The sequence below is a fragment of the Cnephaeus nilssonii genome (assembly GCF_951640355.1).
Source record: "Cnephaeus nilssonii genome assembly, chromosome: 17".
In the NCBI taxonomy this organism is placed as follows: Eukaryota; Metazoa; Chordata; class Mammalia; order Chiroptera; family Vespertilionidae; genus Cnephaeus; species Cnephaeus nilssonii.
In genome coordinates this window covers 32892196-32914503 of record NC_137088.1, presented here as the reverse complement: position 1 = coordinate 32914503, position 22308 = coordinate 32892196, and the positions used below count along the sequence as shown (strand labels likewise).

The following is a 22308-nucleotide window of genomic DNA, read 5'->3' as shown; positions in this document are numbered from 1 at the left end:
ACTACAGTAGAAAAAAAATCAGTTTTTATTTTACCACCAAAAGGAGGACTCTGGGAAGCTCCTCCCTGGGGATGAGCAGGAAGTAGAAAGACCTGGGAGGGCAGAGGGGGGAGAGGAGGGTGGGGGAGGCAGAGAGGGGGAGGTGAAGGGAGAGGCAAGGGGCAGCTGCCTGGGAAGTGGAAGTTTAGGTGAGAGAGAGATGGTTGGAGAGGAACTTGGAGGCTCTTTTTGTGTGGAGTGCAATGTGGTCATCCTCCCATTCCCCTAAAAACAGTCAGGAAACACATGTGTGGGATGGATTTGGGTCAAAGTCACCTAAATAATGAACTTTTAATTTTTTCTTAAGTACCTAATTTTGTTTAATGTGTTGTCTTGTTAGCACTCAACATTTTAGGGAATCAGTAGGTATTTGATTATTGAAGCATGGACTGTCTATCTGTGCTGGTGATAAAAATGTTGTCAAGTTGGCCAGTCTGTCTTTGGGTGCCAGACTCCCCCTTCCAGCCTTCCCAAAAGTTGACCATTTAGTTTCAGTGTCTCTTTCCCCTCACACCCAATCCCTAGGTGTAATCTAGGGGAAAAAATAGGACATTAGATTTTTTTGGAAACCCGGTGCTTTTGGGATCAGAATTATGTGCTTGCTGACCTCACTCCACGTGAGATGAGAGGCACGGGTGATGCAGGTCTGGCCTGATGATGTGGACCCGTCAGTGGTCAAGGGAAGGAGACACTGGAGGAACCGAGTGGGGTAGCTGGAGTGCTGGGGAGGGAGGTCTTGCAATGAGGACAGAAGTGATGCTCTGGGGCCGGGCTTTCCAGATGTAGAGTGGGGGGAGGGTCAGGTTGGCCACTCCAGATGTGAAGTGGTGTGAGAAAAGGCAGGCCTGCAGGGAGGACTGGGATGGGCAGCTTTGGCGGTAGGAGTGGCTTGGCTGGGAGTCATCGGGCTTTACAAGTACAAACTGGTGTAAGAGGAAAACCACAGGTTTTTATGTCTCATAAAGAGACATCCGGCCCTAGCCGGTTTGGCTCAGTGGATAGAGTGTTGGCCCTAGGACTGAGGGTCTGGTTCGTTTCCAGTCAAGGGCATGTACCTCGGCTGCAGGCTTGGTCAATGTGTCTCTCTCACATCAATATCTCTCTCTCCCTCCATCTCTCCCACTCTTTCTACAAGTCAATGGAAAAATATATCCTCGGGTAAGGATTAACAAAAATAAATAAATAAAATAAATTACAAGGTAGGAGAAGTGCTGAGCAGGCCCCTGGGACCTGAGCCAGTGTGGTCTTCAGGCAGGAACACAGAGGGGGCGACACCACCGGTTCGGGGCTTCGGGGACTGAGGACCCATGTTCCTTGGGAGTAAACCCTAGTCAGTTCATGTCAGAGAAGGAGGAGAGGGGACCATCCGCTCACCTTCCTGAGAATCTGTTCATTGTTGATGCTGGTTTTCAAGTCCTTTCTGATAGCTGGGCACACGGCCGTCTGCGCCTGTGCACAATGCTTCTCGTAGGTTTTCAGGAACTTTTGAAGAACTGGAGCGACGGGCAGGGGTGCTCCTTCGCTGCTGTGTTTGGCCGTCTTTCTTCTTGGCATTGTGTTATAGTCTTAGATTCCACTTGGAGTCTGAAAACAGTAACTTGCCCTGAAACCCAACACACAGATATCTAATTTTTAAGGAGCAGCTTACATTTCCCCCACCTCCCAAAACTGGCAAATATTGCTGCACACCCTTCTCTGACAATCTTAAGGTGCTTCATTTGTCTTACAATGGGAGTGGGGAATTAAGATAGAGATAGCCAAGTGGAATTTTTCCATTTCCAATTTCTATATTCATGGATCCATGTTCTCTCTTTTAAAATGAGGGCAGTGCCCATGGAACTCACTTATAAAGGAACACAGTTAATCTGAATAGTGGGTACTCAATGTTACCAAGGACGTATTTACTTAAAATTGGCATCGTTCTCTTTAGGGACCTAACTCTGGCCAGGCAGTGTCACAGTGGTTAAGAACAGGCTTTGGAGGGAGCAGGCCTGGATTTTAGTCTTATCTTCACCACTTGACTCACTGGGTGGCCTCAGAGACGCGATGAAGCCTCTTCCAGCCTCGGTTTCACCATCTGTAAAACAGATTTTGGTTGTCATAAGGATTAAGTGAGATTATAAAGCACAACATCTGGCACACCGTGGAAGTGCTCAGTAAACTTTATTATTATTGATGCTATTATTATTCTGCTGGCCCAGGAAGTTACCCACGCAGTCCTGCTTCTGTCCTCTGAATTACCCAGTCCCAAAGGGTCCCTCCATGTGATAACTTAAAGTAATGGCTGAGTCTCTGAACTGGGTTCACAGAGACAAAGTTTATGGGAATTATTAGAGTTTTGCCAAATGGGAAAGTTTCCAGCTACAGATTGTCCAAAAATGTATTTGTTCTTTTCCATCACAGGGGACTCGCCTTGTTGAATCGAGACCCGGTGAACCACCCCAAAGAAACTGGAAGGAGGCAGGGGCTGCTCAGAAAAGCAGGCATCAGAAAGAATGCCACTTCTTTGCCACCTCTGCCATCACTTTCCCAGCTGCACCTCAGGTCTGTTCTCCAGTTGCCAGAATTATGATTTTCAAATGTAAGCCAGATCATGTGCTGCTTCTGCTTAAATCTCTACAATGGTCTCCTATCACATTCATCTTTACAGAATTTTATGTGCACTTATTCTATCACTTACTGAGAGGTATATAAATGTGAATGTCTATTTCTGCTATTCTATAAATTTTTGTTTTACATATTTTAAAGCTGTTATTAGATGCCCACAAATTTAAAATATATTTTTATTGATTTCAGAGAGGAAGGGAGAGGGAGAGAGGGATAGAAACATCAATGATGAGAGAGAATCATTGATCGATCGCCTCCTGCACGCTCCCTACTGGGAATCAAGCCCGCAACCCAGACATATACCGCCACCAGGAATTGAACCATTACCTCCTGGTTCATAGGTCAACGCTCAACCAGGAAGCCACACCAGCAGGGCAGGTGCCTACAAATTTAGAACTCATAAATCTTCTTGGTGGAATCTACCCTTTTCTCATTCTTTAACATTCCTCTTTATCTCCAGAAATGCTTCGTGTCTTAGAGCCACAGCTCCCAGACTGTGTACTGAGGTGCTTGGAGGTGTTGCAAACTTACAGGGTACTCTGGATATTTGACATTTTCTTCCTCCCTCCCTCCCTCCCTCCCTCCCTCCCTCCCTCCCTCCCTCCCTCCCTTCCCTCCCTCCCTTTCTTTCTTTTTTTTTTTACTGAATTTATTGGGGTGACATTGGTTAATAAAATTATATAAGTTTCAGGTGCACAATTCTATAATACATCATCTGTATATTGTATAGCGTGTTCATCACCCCAAGTCAAGTCTCCTTCCATCACCAAGGACATTTGAAATTTTCAAGGGAAAATAGCAACATCTGTTAGATACCATGTGAGCTCCATGGGGGTAGTTCACAGTTGCAACTTGGATCACACTTGTATTAGTATCATATTGCTGCATAACAAAATTACCCCATCATAAGTGAAAAACATTTCAAAAAGAGAGAATGAACCCAGCAGAATGCAGACACTCAGGGACCTCTGGTTGGGACTTTACAGATTGTCTAATCCAGGGAAGCCATCGTTAGGATAACCAACTGTCCCAGGACTTTGAGTGCTAACACTAGGCAAGTATTGGGCAACCAGGATGGTTATTCACCCTACCACCCCCTCCCCATGGCCATCGCCCAGCTGTGGCCTCAGAACTCTGCTCACTGCTATGCTCCAGGAAGCTGCTGCAGAGCAACCAAACTTGGCAGCTACCTAAAACCTATTTGCCACCTCAGGGGCACTTGTCTAGTTTTTTGTTTGGCACATAACAAAAATGAGCCCCCCCGAAGGCAAAGAAGGGACTTACTCTGGCTGAGAACAGAACCGGGCCTGCTGACTCCCTGACTGCTTTTAGTAAGCATCCCAGGTGATGCTTATCATCAGGCAATTGGCAAACACTGACAAGGCATCCTGGGAGACCAAACAGGTGGGGAGTGGGTGGACAGGCTTTGGGTCAAAAAGAATCTGTTTGAATCCTGTATTTGTTCTGTCAATTACTGGTGGGGTGATTATGGGTAATCAAACTCACTTCCTCAAATCATTTTCTTCATCTGTAAAAAGGGTGGGAATATTACCGCTTTGGCATTTGTGAGGATTAAATGAGATAACATGTGTAAAGCTTTTTCATCAGTAACATGGGGATGACGATGTTAAAGAATCATTGTGAAGACTAATGAATTAGAATGACAGACGCTCAGAACAGTCTGGCATGTAGTAAACAGGAAATGCTTGCGTGGGAAACCTGAGGCATAGCAAGGTTAAGGGATTTGCCTAAGGACAGACACTGGTAAGTGGTGCAGCCAGTCTGGCTCCAGAACCCAAGTTCTTAAACATTCTGAGGTACCACCTGTAAGGTAGTTATGGATTGAATGTTTGCATCCACCCAAACTCATATGTTGGAGCCCTAACCCCCATTGTGGTGGTGTTTGGAGATGGGCCCTGTGGGAGGCAATTAGAATTGGGTGAGGTCATGAGGGTGGGGCCCTCATGTAAGGATTAGTGCCCTTATAAGAAAAGACATCAGAGAGCCTATTCCTTCCCTCTTCTCCATCCTCTACCTCCTCCTCTCTTACCTCCTCCTCCCTCTTCCTCTTCCCGCCCCCAAGCTGTTGAGATGACTACCAAGAGAAAAGGGTCCAACATGAAATCCACCTTACTGGCATCTTGGTCTTGGATTCCTAGTCTCCAGAACTATGAGAAATAGATTTCTGTTGGTTAGGCCACCCAGTCTACGGTATTTTGTTATGGGGGCCGAAATGGACTAAGACAGGTACTGTCCACAATATTACTGTCCACGATACAAAGTATTTCTCTCCAGCCTTTTCTGGGCATTTACAGAAGCACAGAGTATATATACATACCTTCTATAAAAACTCTATTAAGACCCTCTTAAATATTGAGTTTTCCCTTAATATTTTCTCAGGAGCATTTCTTGATGTCATTTCCCTACACCGTAATGTGTGGCCCAGGTTCGAAACTACCTAGGTGCTCAAGGCCAGCACTGATGGGCTGATTCATTAAAGAAGACTTATGGAGGTTTAAGGAGTAGATGCCCCAACCTATGCTAGGGTTTCTTCTCTCATCTGACTCTGCCTCCTGGAGATGGAACGGTGGTGGGGGCATCGGGTAAGGAGAGGAAGGAGGAGGAGGGAAGGAGGGGGGAAGGAGGAGAGAGGGTGAGGGGGGAGGAAAGCCCACCTGGGTACCCTGCTTGTCCACCTCCGACAGCTGCTGGCTCACCTCCTTGTCCCAGGGGACAAGGAGGGGGAGGGCAAGAGGGGGCTGCATGCCGCTCCCTTCTCTAGGGCTCTTGACGCACCCCCAATTTCAATACATTCCGGAGAGAATCCGGACTACCTACCCGAGGCCAGGACACTGCTAGCTGCGGGGCGCGGGGCGCAGGGGCGCTTTGCCCCGGGCAAGTTCGGGTGGGACCTGGTGGGAACCTGGGGTGGGGATGGGAGGGGCGGGCATTACCGTCTCCGTGGAGCTCAGGTCCAGCCCTGTCCCGAGCAGCTGACCAGGGGCCGCACCCGCCCGGCCTGCTCCCGGCACTCACCCAGGGCCCTGTCTGCGTCCTCGCCCGGCCGCCTTCCCACGGGTCCAGGGCCTGGAGATGGCAGCCGGGGCGGTCCGGCGGGGAGGGGAGGGGGGGGCGGAGGCTGCAGGGGGCAGTGGCCCGGCGGGGGCTGGAGGAGGAGGGGGGGAGGCGGCCGCAGGAACTATCGTTCCAGGGTTCGTGGGGCTCTGGCTTTGAGACCTCCTGGTGAGCTCGCTGCAGGTCAGACAAAGACAATGACCCTGTGATTTCACTTGCACAGACTGAAAGAAACGAACAAACAAAACCGAAACAGACTCACAGAGACCTAAACAAACTGAGGGTTGCCGGAGAGGAGGGGGGTTGGAGGACTGGGTGCAACAGGTGAGGAGATTAAGGAATACAAGTTGGTGGTTAATACATACTCAGTGGATACTTCATATGGAATAGAGTCTGTAATATTGTAAGAACTAAGGATGGTGTGAGGTGGGGACTTTAAATATCGGGGGATCACTTTATAGGACTGTCTAATCACCAAGCTGCACACCTGAAACTAATATAAAATAATCTTGAATGTCAACTGTAATAAAAAAAATTAGAATGGTTATAATTTTAACGTAATAAAAGTACTTCCGGTTAATAGTAATACATGTTCATTGTAGAAAGCTTAGAATATATGAAAATTTTAAAAATGTAAACCCAAATCAGTTGTAATCATACCAGCCAGAGATGGCCAGTTTAAAATCTTACCAATCCTGGATCTGCCTGCCACTCCTTGGGAAGTTACTTCATTTCCCTGACTTAGCTTCCTGTTCTGTAAAACGGGTCCAGTAATGTCTACGCGTAAGGCTGGGTGCGCATTAAATAAGAGAATGTTTGTAAAATGATGAGCCTCGTGGATAAGAAATGCTCAACTTGTTGACTAGTAGTATCCCTGTCACTATGAAAGAGCTGTATCACAACCTCATGCATTGTTTGCCCTGAAATATCCTTTATCTCTTTCTGGGTGTCAACAGTTCTCCACACAAAACCGTTCCCCAGGAAAAGTAGGGGCTCTGGCAGAAGAAATGTGACTTGTTTCTCCAAGAAGCAGTGAGCATTGCTGACCCGTTTGCCCAGCCCATATTTTTAAAAACTTCCCTGATGTATTACCGATGTCGTAATAAACATCTTTACGTGTATAATCTGGTACGTTTTGACCTGTGTAACCACTCACGAAACCATTGCCACCATCAAGAGAGTCAGAACCCCCATTTCCTTGTGCCCCATAGGCCCCCTTTCCCCCACAGATTACCTCTGACCTCCTTTCTGGCACCAGGGGTTAGTTTGCACTTTCTAGAATTTTACACAATCGAACCACACAGCAGGCGGTCTTTCTTGCCCAGCTTCTTTCACTCTGAATAGGGGCTCCCAGAGCTGCCTGCTGTTGGGCACGTGGGTAGTTAGCTCCTCTGATTGCTCAGCGGTGAGCCTTCATTGTTGGGACGAATGGACGGACAGACCAGGACCCAGGATCCATTCACCTGCTAGCGGACATTTGGGTGGTTTCCATTTCTTGGCGTCTACGAGTAAAGCTGCTGTAACCCTTCTGTATACGCCTTTGTGTGGATACATGGTTCTGTTCCTCCCAATCCAGTGTTAAAAACCAGTATCCGCTCCAAATGCTGGTCTCGTCCAGCCTTATTCTCAAGAACGTAGAGTCGGGATGCACCCTGCCTTTGGTCAGACTCTGGCCAGTTCGGTTTGGAGCAGGGCTGTTCTCCGTACTCTGTCATCACAGGACAGAGGGTGCCCCTCGTTTTCTCTCTCTCTCTCTATTTTAAAAAATATATATTTTATTGATTTTTTTTTACAGAGAGGAAGGGAGAGGGATAGAGTTAGAAACATCGATCAGCTGCCTCCTGCACACTCCCTACTGGGGATGTGCCTGCAACCAAGGTACATGCCCTTGACTGCAATCGAACCTGGGACCCTTGAGTCCGCAGGCCGACGCTCTATCCACTGAGCCAAACCGGTTAGGGCAGTGATGGCGAACCTATGACACGCGTGTCAGCACTAAATATTTAGTTTTTGATTTATTAAATACAATTATATATAACAATTATACATTTATGTTATTTAAACTATAAATATCGCGAAATAATGTTTTTTCCTCAAAGTGACACACTACCCGAGTTATGCTCAGTTTTTTGGAGAAGTTTGACACACCAAGCTCAAAAGGTTGCCCATCACTGGGTTAGGGCATCGTTCTCTCTCTTGAAGTCACTTAGGTCAGTAGGATTTTGAGGCAGGAGGTTTACGGCAGCCGCTGAAGGGATCTGCTGGTAAGGATCCCTCCCAAGGGCCTGGCTCCAGGCCAGATCTGGGGCCTGAGCCTGCAGCTCCCCCACGAGGCAGAGAAACCAGGGGAAACTGAGGCACAGAAAAAGCTGTATCACATGAGGTTGCTGGGCCAGGCACCCTCTGCCAGGACTGCCTTCCCTTTCCCACTGGCCTGACCTGGCCTTTTATTGAGAAGCAAGATGCTGGAGTGATGTCACCTAAAAACAAGGACTGACACATTGGGGTCTTCTTAACTGGGAGGGCATGTCCACATGATTTACCGATGAACCCCTCCCTCCTCCTCAGGGGCAGGGCTTTCGCCCCAGGGCTCTATAATCACGTACAAAATATTTCCACTATCATGATGCTCACCCCTAAATAAATAAATATCAGCACCCCCCACAGATGTGTCCTTATTTGCCGAAGGGAAAAGAAGGTAAACACCGTTATTGTGACTCATAATATTTGTGGAAAAGGCACCACACTAGAGCCTTCCCAAGTACTTCCAACAATAATATTTTGGGAACTTTAATTTTTTTTTTTAATCTCTGATGGCTCAGTGCCACTTTGATTCAGCTTCGGGCTTCTCCCCCGTGTTAACATCGAGGGGAAGTCAGAGAGGTTTGGGGCTTCCAGGAATCACCTTCTCCCCCGGAACCTGGAGGCTGGTTTCTGCTCTTCAGCAGTGTCGGGGGCACCCAGAATCCACAGCCCCCGGAGACTTTGCAGACCTGCTCACAGAGAGCTAACGCGGGGCTCGCCAACTTGAGTGACTGGCACAATCCCCTGCAGGCACACGGACCTGCAGGCTGGGCCCCGCCCCCAGAGCTGTCACTCAGGAGGTCTGGGCTGGGCCTGAGCATTTGCTTTTCATCAGGTTCCCAGGTGATGTTGCCCCTGCTGGTCCTGGGACCTCACTTTGAGAACCACTAACCCAGTGGTCGGCAAACTCACTAGTCAACAGAGCCAAATATCAACAGTACAACGATTGAAATTTCTTTTGAGAGCCAAATTTTTTAAACTTAAACTTCTTCTAACGCCACTTCTTCAAAATAGACTCGCCCAGGCGGTGGTATTTTGTGGAAGAGCCACGCTCAAGGGGCCAAAGAGCCGCATGTGGCTCGCGAGCCGCGGTTTGACGGCCACGGAACTAACCGAATGCTCCTCTTTCTTTCCAAAGAACATGTTAGCTCGCAGCTGGGGGACTGCCCTGCAGAGGCCGGAGACTCTCCTCCTGGGCGTTTGCGCTGAATGTGGGGTTAGTCGGAGGAGGAGGAAAGGCCATTTTGCTGGTTATCTAGGCCTGGGTTAAGTCTCAAGGGCTCAGGATGTACCTGCCTCGTACCTGACAACTTTCTGGAAGGTACTTAGGTTTGTTCCCTCCCTGAGAAGGACTCTGCCAGTCCGTGGGCTGCCTGAGAAGTGTCCGGAGGCTGGGTGCAAAGCTGTCGGAGAACCAGGCATTGGGAGCAAGTGACGCGTTGGTGAGTCCAGTGAGCCTGAGACCTGCACCCGGAGGACCGGGGACAAGTGCACTTGTCAGGGGTCACCCTGAGGAGCTGAGCAGAGTGTGGGGAAATGAAGGTGGAGAGGGCTTGAGGGCTGGGGTGACTCAGGCCCCGTCCCCACAGGGCCCGCCAATGAGGCCCTGTGCAGCTCTCAGGCCTCATGGGGCTCCCCCACCGGCTCCCGGTGCTGCCCTCCTGGCTCCCTGGCTCCCTGGCTCCCGCCCTGGCCCCTGGCTGTGACGTCTGATGCTCCTTTCTGTGGTTACCTTCCACGCACCCCCCCCCCCCCCCCCCCGGCTCCCCGGCCCAGACAGACCCCATCTGAACACATTCCTGGATTGTTTGGTGTCAGACCTCCCAGGGGCCTTGTCCGCTGCTTCCTGTTTCCTCACCCCGTTTCCCCATCCCTGGTCCTTGATGCCCCCTCTGGGCCCTCCCATTTGGAGGCTGCACCCTGTGTCTGGGGCTCCCTGGTCTGCTTCCGAGTCTTTCCAAGCTGCACGCTCTGGCTCCCACCCACTGGCCTGCCAAGTGCGACAGGTCCGGGGCTACCGTCTCCGCCCTGGGAAGGTCACTGAGCCTCTGTGGGCAGCGTCTCCCTTTGTGTCGGGACTGTTGTGAGGATCACGTTAGGGAAATGCTCATAACACGAATATAAATGTGCCCCTTCAGCCCCCTTCCCCTCTTCCAGGACTGTGGTCCACCTTGACCCAGTGTCTAGCCACCAGATCCTGCCCTCCAGCCGGAGAGCTGCAGCTTGGACTGAATGTGGGGGGAGGGAGGCGGGGGGAGGGGGGTGAGGCCGGAAAGGTGGTCTGTGCTCCCCCACTCCTCCCTCATGAAAGCTCAGATGACGGGGGGATTGAAAAAGGGTAGATGTTCTGAAAAGGTGATTCTTGGGATTGAAAAGATTCAACAGCGAGGGCCCTGGGACTGGAAGGAACTGAGGGCCATTTTCCTGCTCTGAGTGGAGCTGACTCTGGTGTATCCCAGGCAGGTCATCGTTTCTGTTAGAAGAATGGAAAGGGGCCTTGGAGCCTCGCTCCTCAGCACATCTACACACCACCATTCTTCGTTGTTAATTCTCACCCGAGGCTATTATTTTTTTAGAGAGAGTAGAAGGCATGAGGGAGAGGAGAGAGAAATATCAATGTGAGAGAGACATCAATTGGTTGCTTCCCACACAAGCCCTGACTAGGGTGGGGGATTGAACCTGCAACCCAGGTACATGCCCTTGACCGAGAATTGAACCCATGACCCTTCCGTGCACGGGCCGACGCTCTAACCATTGAGCCACTGGCCAGGGTGACATATTTCAAATGGGGAAGAGTAGATAACAAGAGTGGGTGTCCCTTTGCACGAACTTAGATTTAAGGACGCAGGGAATAGTAACCACACCTAACACAGGCATCATTTTTTTCCTGTTGACCACATACTGTTGAACCCATATCCAAGTGGGACTGGCTTAAAGAGGCAGGTCCAGGGGCAGAGGGTTGAGGGAGGAAGAGGAAGAAGCTGAGAGGCAGGAACGGCTTGCAAAGTAAGAAAATTTCCTCCTGGCCTGGAGCCACCGTCACACATGCCTCCCCCTCCAAGGGGTTCTGCCCATCGGGGCCCACCCGGGGTCAGATCCCTCTTCTCCACGGAACCCTTGGGCATTCTGTTCCCCAGGTCCAGGGCTGCCGCAGCTCTTCCTGGGGATGGGGTGGAGGTCTCGGGTGGGGCCTCAGCCCTCCTGCTGGGCGACCAGCACAGCCCCTGGTATTTCAGTCAAGGCCAGTTCACCCAGCAGAAAGCCACCTTTGCTGTGCTGAGGAAGTGACACAGAGTAAGACGCCAGGAAAACTCCTTGGCATGAGGAATGGGGAAACCGAGACAGAGAGCTGAACAAACCGGCTGAGCCATTTCCACCCAGATACAGAAGGTCTCCAGGGCAGAAAGCCCGGGTGCCTAGCAATAGGCAAAGCTGGTGCCAGACCTCGCCCCCAGGTGGCCTTCCCTCCCCTGACACATTGCTGCTCGTGCAGTTTAGACCCCCTGACCTTTTCTCCATAAAGATAACATCCAGGCCTCGGCTGCACTTCAGCTCCAGGCCCAGGAGAGCAGCAAACCAGGCAGGACCAGCTGTGCTGACTCAGGACCTGCACCTGGCACCGGCCAATCAGAAGAGACCTCGATCCTGAAAGGACACACCTGGAAAAGCTGATGAATATTGTATCTTGATCTCTCCTGAGACGGCCCCTAAACTCCCAGCCTTTAAAAACCATCAAAATGAAGGTCCCAGAGCACACTCTCCCTGCCGGGAGCACGGCCTCGCCTCCCCGCCCCTTCTCTCCCCACAGGTGTGCATCTCCTAAACTCTAAGGGTCCCCACGGACTTGCCATCCGGAGAGCAATGAGCAGCGGCAGCTGGTCCCGGCCTAACCCCCTGAACCTGTGTCCAAGGTCCCCTTTGCTGACTTCTCAGTGAGCCAAACAGTCCCGCCTCGTCTCTCCTGCTGCTTCCTCTGTCCTGAGCCCTTCCTTGTTTCACTGTCCCCAGCTTTAATAAACGTCCTCTCATAATCACCTGGACTCACGGTGAAATCTCTCCTGCACCAAGTCAAGAACCACACACTGCAGGCCGCCCGAGGCAGATCCGCTCCGGCCCAGCCCCTTTCTGGCGACAGCGGCAGCTCCCAGGAAAGGAGGGGTTTCTCTGTGGCGTTCGGGTGATGCCAGCGTGGTTCTCTCGGCACAGTGGAGATTCCTGCATGGCCTTCTCACCCCCAAGGGTCGCCTTCTCATGTCCGTGCATGACTATGCCTACCATTGACCAAAGCTCCTAGAGGAGAGAGGTCTTGGCCAGAGCCAAGGCGAGGCCCTGATCTTTTAAAACGAGGTAGGTCCCTACCTCTGGCTGAGCAAAGAGGGGTCCCCGTCGGAGAGAACCCCCAGGTTGAGTTGTTGTCGCGGGGCTGAAGGAGGTACCCCAGTGTTTAGGGCTCATCTCCTGAGACTGGGTGGCCTTAGAGTAATAATGATCATATAGAGGTTCAGAACAAGCCACCCCAAGATGTGCCCTAGCCGTAAGCAGATTATTATTATTATTATTATTTTTTAAATATATTTTATTGATTTTTTACAGAGAAGGAGAGAGAGGGATAGAGAGTTAGAAACATCGATGATAGAGAAACATCGATCAGCTGCCTCTTGCACAACCCCCACTGGGGATGTGCCCGCAACCAAGGTACATGCCCTTGACCGGAATCGAACCTGGGACCTTTCAGTCCGCAGGCCAACGCTCTATCCACTGAGCCAAACCGGCTTCGGCTATTATTATTATTATTTAAAAATATATTTTATTGATTTTTTACAGAGAGGAAGAGAGAGGGATAGAGAGTTAGAAACATCGATGAGAGAGAAACATCCATCAGCTGCCTCATGCACACCCCCCACTGGGGATGTGCCCGCAACCAAGGTACATGCCCTTGACCGGAATCGAACCTGGGACCCTTGAGTCCGCAGGCCCACGTTCTATCCACTGAGCCAAACCGGTTTCAGCGTAAGTAGATTATTTTGAGCTTAAGGCAACCGAGATCCTGTGGGCTCACGAGAAACTTCTGCTTCTCCTGCCCCCTACCCCCTTAATCATCTAGAAGAATGCAAATTAGGAGCCGAGCCCACGGTAGGAGATCGCTCCATGAGTGATGCAAACTAATAATTACTGAACAGGTGCTCTCTCTGCTTGACCCTTTGAAGCGCCAAGGTGCCTCACCTCCTCCCTAGAGCTCAGAATGTCTTCTATACCTCAGCTTCCCTCCCCATCTCTGAACCGCTCATGTATGTGGGGTCTCTGACCCTCCCACGTATGCAGGGTTCCCATACATACACATGTAATTAAATTTGGCATTCTCTCCTGCTAATCTGCCTCAAGCCTATTTGATTAGACCAGCTCAAAGGACCCCGAGGACAGAAATGTTTCTTCCTTCCCCACAACGGCACTTATTCAGAACATCGGTGTGCGTGAGTGTAGCACAGGCCGCGATGGCACGGAGCGCAGGGGCCTACCTGTGTGGCCCTCCGAGGGGCTCAGCCATGAAGGAGCAGCAGAGTCTGAGGCTGGGACAGGCCACCTGTCATCTTAAGATGACAAGCGAAGGGCTCCAGCGGAGAGGCTGCTACAGGAAAAGCGCTTCCTCACCCCACCCGGGGCGGCTGGTCGAACTGGAATGGCAGGAAACTTCAGGAAAACGGGGCCTGGGCTGGAGAAAACACCCTTCAACTGTAGCTGGACACTTGAACCCCACCGTGCTCCCCACCCCCCTCGACTAGGATGGCGGAACGAGGTAACTGAATTTGGGCACTTTTACAAATACTGCTCTACAGGATTTAAGATATACAGGTTACATGACTTACTTCCCTACCACATTTTAGTGGTCAGTTTGTAAAGGTTTTCACATATTTTGCGATATGTCGATAAAATACTTCCAAACAGTGACTGGGTTCAAGCATTTCAAGCTCTTAACTGAACAAGTCTCTTCATTTCCTTAAGCATTTAAATAAATAACAGGTATCAACCATTTCCAAGATATAAGTAAATAGGGCATTTAATTGTGAAAGTTAGAGACTGAATGATTTGCTTCATTTTCTTGCTACAAATGTTTTTGAAATCTAGCAATTTTAGCTGTTTTAAACTAATACACACACACACACACACACGCATGCACACATGCACACACAACCCTGCCAATTGAATCCCAAAATGATCATTACACTATTATTGGTTATAGGTTTTTGTTAGGTCTGATCAAATAATTGAATCAGTACCCCTTCCTCCGCTGGGAACTGACCTTTAGGCCACTTCACAACCAACATTCCGTTTTGCTTAGACCACATTCCATTTGCTAAGACCATTATCCTTCCCCTCCGAACCTCCCCAGGATCTGGACCCACCCAGAGGATTCCCCACAGAAAAAGCGCGCCTAAAGTCCTTTAAAACCCCCGACTCCTGTCCCTGGGTGCTGGCGCCATTTTGGGGCTCAGCCCATCTGGTTTTCCAGGTGACCTAATAAAGTTAGAATTCTTTACCACTTTTTGCTTCGTGCGTTCCTCCTTCGGCCACGCTAACAGTTTTACTTTGCTGCATGTTCCCCATAAATAACGAGGGGCTTCCTGTAAGAAACAAAGCCAGCCAGAGGAGGGGGAAGTGCCTGGATCTGTGCCTCATCTTCTTTGATCACTGAAAGGGCCAATGATCACCCCAAACGTCCCCTGTGACATTAGAATGCACTGTCAGTCCCTTCAACTCCTTATTCGAGTCCAAATAAAAACCATCTTCACAGGTTGGTGCCAGCTTTGCTGTTTTAAGGCAGCTTTTTGTCTATGAATTGTTAAAAGATAAACTGAGGCATATTAAAACATTTGAGAGGTGATTTAAGCAAAAATCAGGCAGGCAGTGTCAAGCCAGAGTGAGTAGGAGCTCTTTGCCCAAACAAGCCAGGGAGATATAGAGAGATGGCGCAGAAGAAAGGAAATTGGTTGGCTATAGCTTACAGCCTAGTTGGCTGGCTGTGATTGGTGGTCCTTAGCGTTTGATTTCATATCCTTGAGACATTTACAGGCTCAGATTGTGTTTTTTTGCACATCACCACGGCATTCGAGTCACCTCCTTGCTCCATTAATTTAACAACACCTTGGCAGAATGGGTGCTGGGCTCTTTTCCCACACCAGGCTGTCTCATTATTTCATTAATGACCAGGACTCTCTCGATTTCCCTAAGGATTATGGGAGGAGGATGAGAATACGGTTATACAGGGCCTGACAGGGTCAATGCTTCTAAATTGGTCCAGAGTTGTGGCGCTTCGGAGGAGAGCTGGGACATGCTGCCAGGAAGGGCCCCCTGAAGGAACTGAATTATCTACACACAGAAACTGGGGTGAGTGGGAGGGACCCTAGGAGTGGCCTGGGTATTGAAGTCGTAGAACCCTCAGGTCACTCTGGTGCAGTCTCTAGCTTGACCATGAGCAAGTGGAGGGCAGCCTCTCAGGGCTCCTGGGTTCAGCAGAGTGCTTAGTGAAGAGCAAGGGCCCAACATCTTGTTCTTGAAGACAGGGAAACCAGAACCCAAAGGGGTTACCTGACCCAGATCATAAAGGTAATTGCTAGTGGAGTCGGGACTCTCAGCCAAGGCCTTGCTGCTCCTCCATTGGCCGCAGTATGTCATTAATTCATGGAACAGGATTGTCTTCCTCATCCAAGGGCCAGGGGCTCTGCCCCTGGAGCCATTTACAATCTAGTAAAGGAGAGATGAGAAATGTGTAAAACTAGATGAAGTATGTGCGGGCACTTACTAAGGGATTTAGATGGGCCTGGTCTCCGGGAGTCACCAACATGGACACACGCCTCCCTTGTCGCCATATGCCCTCCTTTCTTCCAGTTGCTTGGGCCACTATATCTTCTTCGACTTTCCTTCTCCCACATTCCATCTGCCAACGAGTCCTGTTGGTTCTACCATCAAATATAACCAGAGTCTAACCGGCCTCATTCCCCGCTGTGCCATCACCCGGGACCAGCCACGGCTCTCACCCCGTTAGGATGCCAGCCCACCGGGTCTCACACGTCCTCCTATGACCTCTGAGACTTCTCACATAGCAGTCAGAGCAACCCAGAAGGTAAGGGGATCATGTCACTCTACTACTCAAAACCTTCACCTCAATCTCCTATCTGGCCACACACGTCTTGCTGTTTTGAGCACACCATACATTTTTTTTCTGCTTAGAGAGTTTTCTCTACATATCCTCATGACTCCCTTTCCTCACTTCTTCAGATCTTGGTTCAAGTCTCTCCTTCCTAGTGAGGTCTTCCCTAACCACTTAGTTTAAAATTCCATCCCTACCCCTTCTAGTCCCGTACATAGCACTTCCGCGCTCCTTTCCCTGCTTAGCTTTGTTCCACTGTACTTATTACCATCTGACACAATACTTGTTCATTTAGTTTTTCTTCTCGCCCCAGAATATAACCAGCCTCAGTGATTTGGGCTGTATGCTTACGACTGACACATAATTTGGTGTCGAGTTTAGGACTGAGACTTGGGGTCGGTATTTCCCAAACTTTAAAAACAATTGTCCCACAAAAACACAAATATCTCAGGCTCCTTATTGAAAAAGGCCTCCAGGTAAAAATTAAGGTTTCACCTATACATTTGCATGAGTCAAGATTGTGTTGAGCTTTTTTGTTGTTTGAATTACAAAATTAGGTGTTGGTTTGAATTTTTAAGTGTAAAATCGTAATATTGACTGACTTTTTAAATCGTATACCTTCCCACCCCTGAGCCCGCTATCTTCTTAGGAGATGCTGATATGCCTCTCCAGGGGTCACGTACCCATTCTGCACTGAGAATCTGTCTAAAATGGTGGGTCTTTTTCTTCTTTTTAAAAAAAATCTTCACCCAAGGATATGTGTATTTTTTAAAGATTGATTTTAGAAAGAGAGGAAGGGAGAGAGTGTGTGAAAGAAACATTGATGTGAGAGAGAAGCATCGATCAGTTGCTCCCGTACATGACCCCACCGGGGACGGAACCTGCAAGTGCCCTGACGGGACGATGCTCCAACCAACCAAACCACCCGACCAGGCTTTTTTCTTTACTTTTTTAAAGACAGTGCAGGCAGTGTGGCCTTCTCAGTTCTGGGAGGAATTGAGGAATATGTTAAATTTGGAAAACATTCAATATTGTTCACTCTAGACAAAAGAATTCTTTCTTGATGAGCAAAAATTGTGTGTCTAGGGCTGAATTCCATGTCAAAAGTAGATCAATACAAAGGAAGTACAAAGGTTTTGATAATATGGAACAAAGGGGACCTGAAACACAAGGCAAAAAACTAAATAACAGGACTTTAGTAATTAAACAGGTTACAGCAAAAGCATGTCAAACTCAAAGGCTAACACGGGCCAAATAAACAAGGTTTAAGTTTATGTGGGCCGCAAAAAAACAAAAGCTTGAATTTTCATAGAAACATAGGTTTATTTCGATAGAGACAGGCTGAACACAAAGGGCTGAAATAAATGAGTCATCGTTAACTAAAATAATACATTTTAATAAAAATTAGCATTTTTTTCTTGAACATTACTAGACACTGAATAACTGCACAAATAAGTGTAATGCAAATAAACCTATTTTTCTTGTTCTCCGAAAGTGAAATATTTCCTGTTGCGCACACCAAACAAGTCAGTCCAAGACTAATGATGTGGCAATTGGCTGCTAACATTCGCTGCTAGTATTAGTGGAGAGAAATGGTGTGCCTGCGTGTAAGGCGAGTAAGGGAAATGAATGCAACACAATTATAGTAATCAGTCATTAGCGAATGTTGCAGTGTGTTATTAATAATTATGTGTAACACGATACTGTAAAAATTAAGTTATGAAATTTTTATTAAAACGTTTCTTACATACCGTTACATTGGCTGGGCCGCAAAAATATTCGTTGTGGGCCGTAAGTTTGACACGCTTGGGTTACACCTTCTCTGCTGTTAATATAAAACGTAGGCATAAGCTTAAAAAATGGTAGCAAGTGGTGTCACCAAACTAAGAAGTCAAATGCAAAATGACATGCCAAAGAATGAACCTTTTGGCCAGAAAAGACCGAACCTCAGGTGAGGATGTGTATGAGAAATCAACTCTCTAAAGACCGGTCAGTTTATTTTGAAGCATGTCATGTTTACCCAAGATAGGTTCTTCTCTAAAGGGTCAGCACCGGCCACTGGCCTAGAGTAGAAGAGAAACAGCAGAGACCAGAACACAGCAGTGCCAGGCTCTGTGTACACATAAAGGGACCCTGCTTAGCCTCAGTTCTCTCTCATTTTGGAATCACGTAATTTGGAAAGGAAACCCAACTAAAGTATGACCCTCCCTTTTCTTCAAAGAAATAGCTTGTTTACATCGTGGAGTGGAACCCTAATTCTTTAATATTTCTGACAAGTTCTATTCTAATAACATGGGCCAGTCTGAGCTGGGATCTGGTATTTCAATACAAACAAGATCCTTAGAGATTCAGAACCTTATTCTTCCCTCCTTATTAACCTTAACCTCTTCTGGAGTCATGCGGGCTGTTTTATGAAGGTTGATTTAGAGATGCTCAGAGTGCTACTGAGGTTCTGCTGGGAAGGATTCTTGCCCCTCACCTCGGGGGTACAAGAAATTGACTGACTGGCATTTGGGGCTGTCACTCTATGTTCTCTGGACAAATCAGCAAAGTGGCACGACATGATCGAATCCCAACACCCAGAAGGATGCACTGAAAGCTGAGCTCCGTTGCAGGCTCACCTGCAGAGTTGGTGCGGCACCCGAGTCACCAGAGACTATGGTGCCGACCTTTTTGAGAAGAGTAGAATGTGAGATTCTTCAAAAAGGCTAACACAGGCTGAACACTCAGCTCTAAATTATTTACCCAGCAGGAGTAAAATATATTCCTGAACACCAGGCGTGCATGGCTCCAAGGAACGACAGGGCCCTGCACGGCACACGGCAGGCCCTCAGAACAAGTCTGTTGAATGAATAACAAAAAATGACCACAGTCCATCAAACATCAGCCTGGTTAAATGCAAGAATACTGAGCCCTTTCCAAACTGCTTCGTTTTCTTAGTAACTGAGGGTTCCTCACTTCCGTCATTCCCTTACTAATAATAAGCGAGGTACAACAAGAATTCCTAAATCAGTAAGAAAGTAAGGTCTCACAAAGAACGGACGGGCTTCTTGTAATTTATTTGAGTTATTTCCAAGCAACAGTTACAAAAGTTTTTAATTTTTATAATACTCTTGATAAGAAAATAAAATTTAAATAAAAATACATTCTCAATAATACAATATGGTTACACAAATGCACTACATAAGTTTTGATAACTTACATTTTAAAACTGGACACTGTAAAAACCGATATTTACTAGCAACATATTAATTTCCAAGTTATAAAAATGGAAGCAAATAATATCAATCAAGGCTGGTAATTTAACTCGAGAATAAGTCCTGTATTTTTCACATCAGCAAGCACACCTGAAAAGCTCTGTTGCATTCTGTCTTTATTATGTACCGTTAGAACAAATTAAAGGTGCTTTTACTCTTAAAACAATATGTTTTCTAAAACCTGGTATGAATGAGCCTTTCTGATAAATGCATGAAATTAGGCTTCAAAATCAGAGACAAAAGCCACAGCATTTGTCATGTTTTTGAATAATAAGGAAAGCCTCGTTTGACACTTAACCGTTACCTGTTATATTATAAACATATTTCTTTGGCAAATAAAATCATTCCATTTGATAAATTATATTCCTGGGAGTGAAAATTTTGCTATTGCCCATCATCTTATTAAGTGAATAATAAAACACAAAGTTGAACCAAAAACAAAACAAACAATAACAACAAAACAAGTAAGAGATCACCTCAATGTCAACTGATGGAAGTGGCTAATCTAAGAACCAGAACTGGCATTTATGGCAAGAGTAGTCTGTATCGTTCTTTTCTCTCCTTCTTGGGGTTTCCAGGTTTTTAGGGTGAAGTGAGCTGCCATATATTTTTTCAAGTGTGGAAAAGGCAGAGAAAGCAGACCAGGTAGTAAAAATCAAAGTACGCATAGGTAACGGCAGAGGAATGAGGCTCTTGGGAGCCAAACAAAAAAAGCAGTACTAGCCAGACTTACATTAATAAGTCACAGTTTTAAACCGAAACATGTAAATACTCCAAGGTTCAAAGTACCACATTTAGAAAATGTTTCAATTTAAAAAGACAAAATAAAAGTACCGTGGTTTTTAATACTGATGAAGCAAAGTATGTCCCTCTTGACTTCAAGTTGGCAACTTGCTTCGATTGCTTATTTACAGTTACGGTTTTTAGGATAAAGGTAAATTAATAGGATAAAACAGGATTCAAACAGTTGCTTGCCCAAATTCCATTTGGCTAGCAGGCAATAAGGAAATAGCAATGAAATATAAACATTTTCAGGAAAGCACTATTTCTAGACTTAAACACCGATCATTGAACTGATCATAAGGATTAGATACCACAGAGTATCTAAAGCATAATCTGGGGCTGGGAGCCCAGATTATTAAAGTGCGCTGGGCGACTGTTCTGGAGTTGGCTCTCAACTTGGTAACAGTCACACTAGGAGAGGGCGTCCTGATGATGGCCCTCATATAACACAACATGGAATAGCAGGTGAGGTCGAGTGATTTTCCCACCACCTTCGTTCACTGTTTACTCTCTCCTTTTTCAGAAGAAATGTCCTTAGAAGTCATGTTAACCTGAACTCTCAAATCAAGAAAATGAGTACCTGATATTTAAAACAATGAAAAAAAATTTAGTGGTCTCATTTTATTTCATTTGCCACCATTCATCCCAAATGTAAACAAGATGCACCCAACAGTGCATGTTCCCTGGTTCCTCCTATCTGAGTTCTGTTTACATCTGTAAACAGGCAGTTTTCTAAAGTTTCTGTCACTGCTCTTAATGTAATCTGTAAGACTAACGGACCAAAGGAAAATCTTGTATTTTTTTCTTTTCTTTTCTTTTTTTTTGGAGGCAGAGGGTCTAGGTGAACTAAATAAATGGAAAGCTCTGAGTTATTGGCTGGGATTTTCTAGAAAAACAACACAATGTTGGCAGTATAGAGCAGGCACTAATGGTAGTGAAAAGTCCACAGAACACGAAGTGTGTTACAAAAAGAGATGGTACGGAGGAGTTCTCCTTTTGTTACAAAGCTTCTTTAGGAAGATTCTTTCTATTTAAAAAAAGTTGCAGAAACATGGCTTTCGATACACAGATATGAAGGGAATCTTGGATTTCAAATTCTATAGCAATACATCAATACGGGATCCCCAAACAGTTAATTCCAATTATTAAATATTAAATACAAAGTGAATGCAGATGACACTGAAGCCAATGTTCATTCTTAAATACTATAAACAAAACATGTTGAATTGAAAAGCTCGAACAAAAATAATATTTTCCAGTTCTGAATCAAATGGTCAAACTCTAAGATGCTTTCCCACCAATTGGATTTTCCCTAGAAAAAAATAAGAGAAAATCATTTTTCAAAAGTTAAAAAATATACCATTTTAAAAAGTGACAAATATCGCATAGAATCTATTATTTATAATTTTCCCTTGGTAATCTCTTATGCCAAGTCTTATTTCATTAACTCAACAAGTATTTGCTGACCACCTAACCACCTATTAAACGTCAGGCACTATTTCAGAAGCTACAGCTACAACAGTGAACAGAATCGACAAAACCTTTTGTCCTCCTGGAGCTTACCTTATGGGATAAGAAAAATAAAATGAACAAGTAAAATATTTAGTACACGAGGGACTGGTATTTCTTGATAGAGAAAAATAAAGCTGGAGAGGGGCATAGTGTGTATGTACAAGGGGGACCTACTAATTAAGGATGGCCGACACTGGTTAGGGCTCATATGAAAACTTCCTGGGGCTCCCAAACCACATGATACTGTGGGAAGAGAACCGACTACACTAATGTAGAAGAGACAGGATTAGAATGTTGACAATATACTGAGCCTTCGATCCAGGGAGAACATAAACATTTATACCTGTCAAACTGATTTTTACTGTTCAAAAAGCACAAATATAATTATTAATCTGCATAATTTAAAAAACACACACACCTAAAGTGATGGGGCCAGGATTCAAAGTCCCCTCACCAGTCAGCTGTGTGACCTTGGGCAAGGCACTTCTCTTGCCCGAGCCTCAGTTCCTTTAGCTGGAAATGGGATTATAACAACGTTAGGCTGACGCAAGGATCAATGACAGAGTGTACCTTGTGGCACACACT

At 46.8% G+C, this 22308-nt stretch overlaps 2 protein-coding genes across 8 annotated transcripts in view; both read right to left on the bottom strand.

The window, feature by feature from the left end:
* The window catches only part of LOC307113227 (uncharacterized protein), a 49823-nt gene extending 30923 nt beyond the window's left edge, over positions 1-18900 (bottom strand). The window contains exons 1-6 of one of the 4 annotated variants that reach the window (XM_079794695.1): positions 17923-18900; positions 14562-15765; positions 13542-13697; positions 11534-11684; positions 2066-2116; positions 1414-1642 (exon numbers count right to left, since the gene is read on the bottom strand). In XM_079794695.1, coding sequence (XP_079650821.1) covers positions 1414-1593 — 180 coding nt within the window. In that variant the 5' untranslated portion in view covers positions 1594-1642; positions 2066-2116; positions 11534-11684; ... (1 more) ...; positions 14562-15765; positions 17923-18900. Of the gene's footprint in view, positions 1-1413; positions 2909-11533; positions 11844-13541; positions 13698-14561; positions 15766-17922 lie in introns of those variants that run through there. The other 3 variants (XM_079794698.1, XM_079794696.1, XM_079794697.1) reach the window with 3 other exon arrangements.
* Positions 18901-19213: 313 nt separating this feature from the next.
* The window catches only part of RASA2 (RAS p21 protein activator 2), a 121656-nt gene continuing 118561 nt past the window's right edge, over positions 19214-22308 (bottom strand). For 3 of the 4 annotated variants that reach the window (XM_079794677.1, XM_079794678.1, XM_079794680.1), the window contains exon 24: positions 19214-21523. In XM_079794677.1, the coding sequence (XP_079650803.1) occupies positions 21493-21523 (31 nt within the window). In that variant the 3' untranslated portion in view covers positions 19214-21492. The other variant, XM_079794679.1, reaches the window with a different exon arrangement.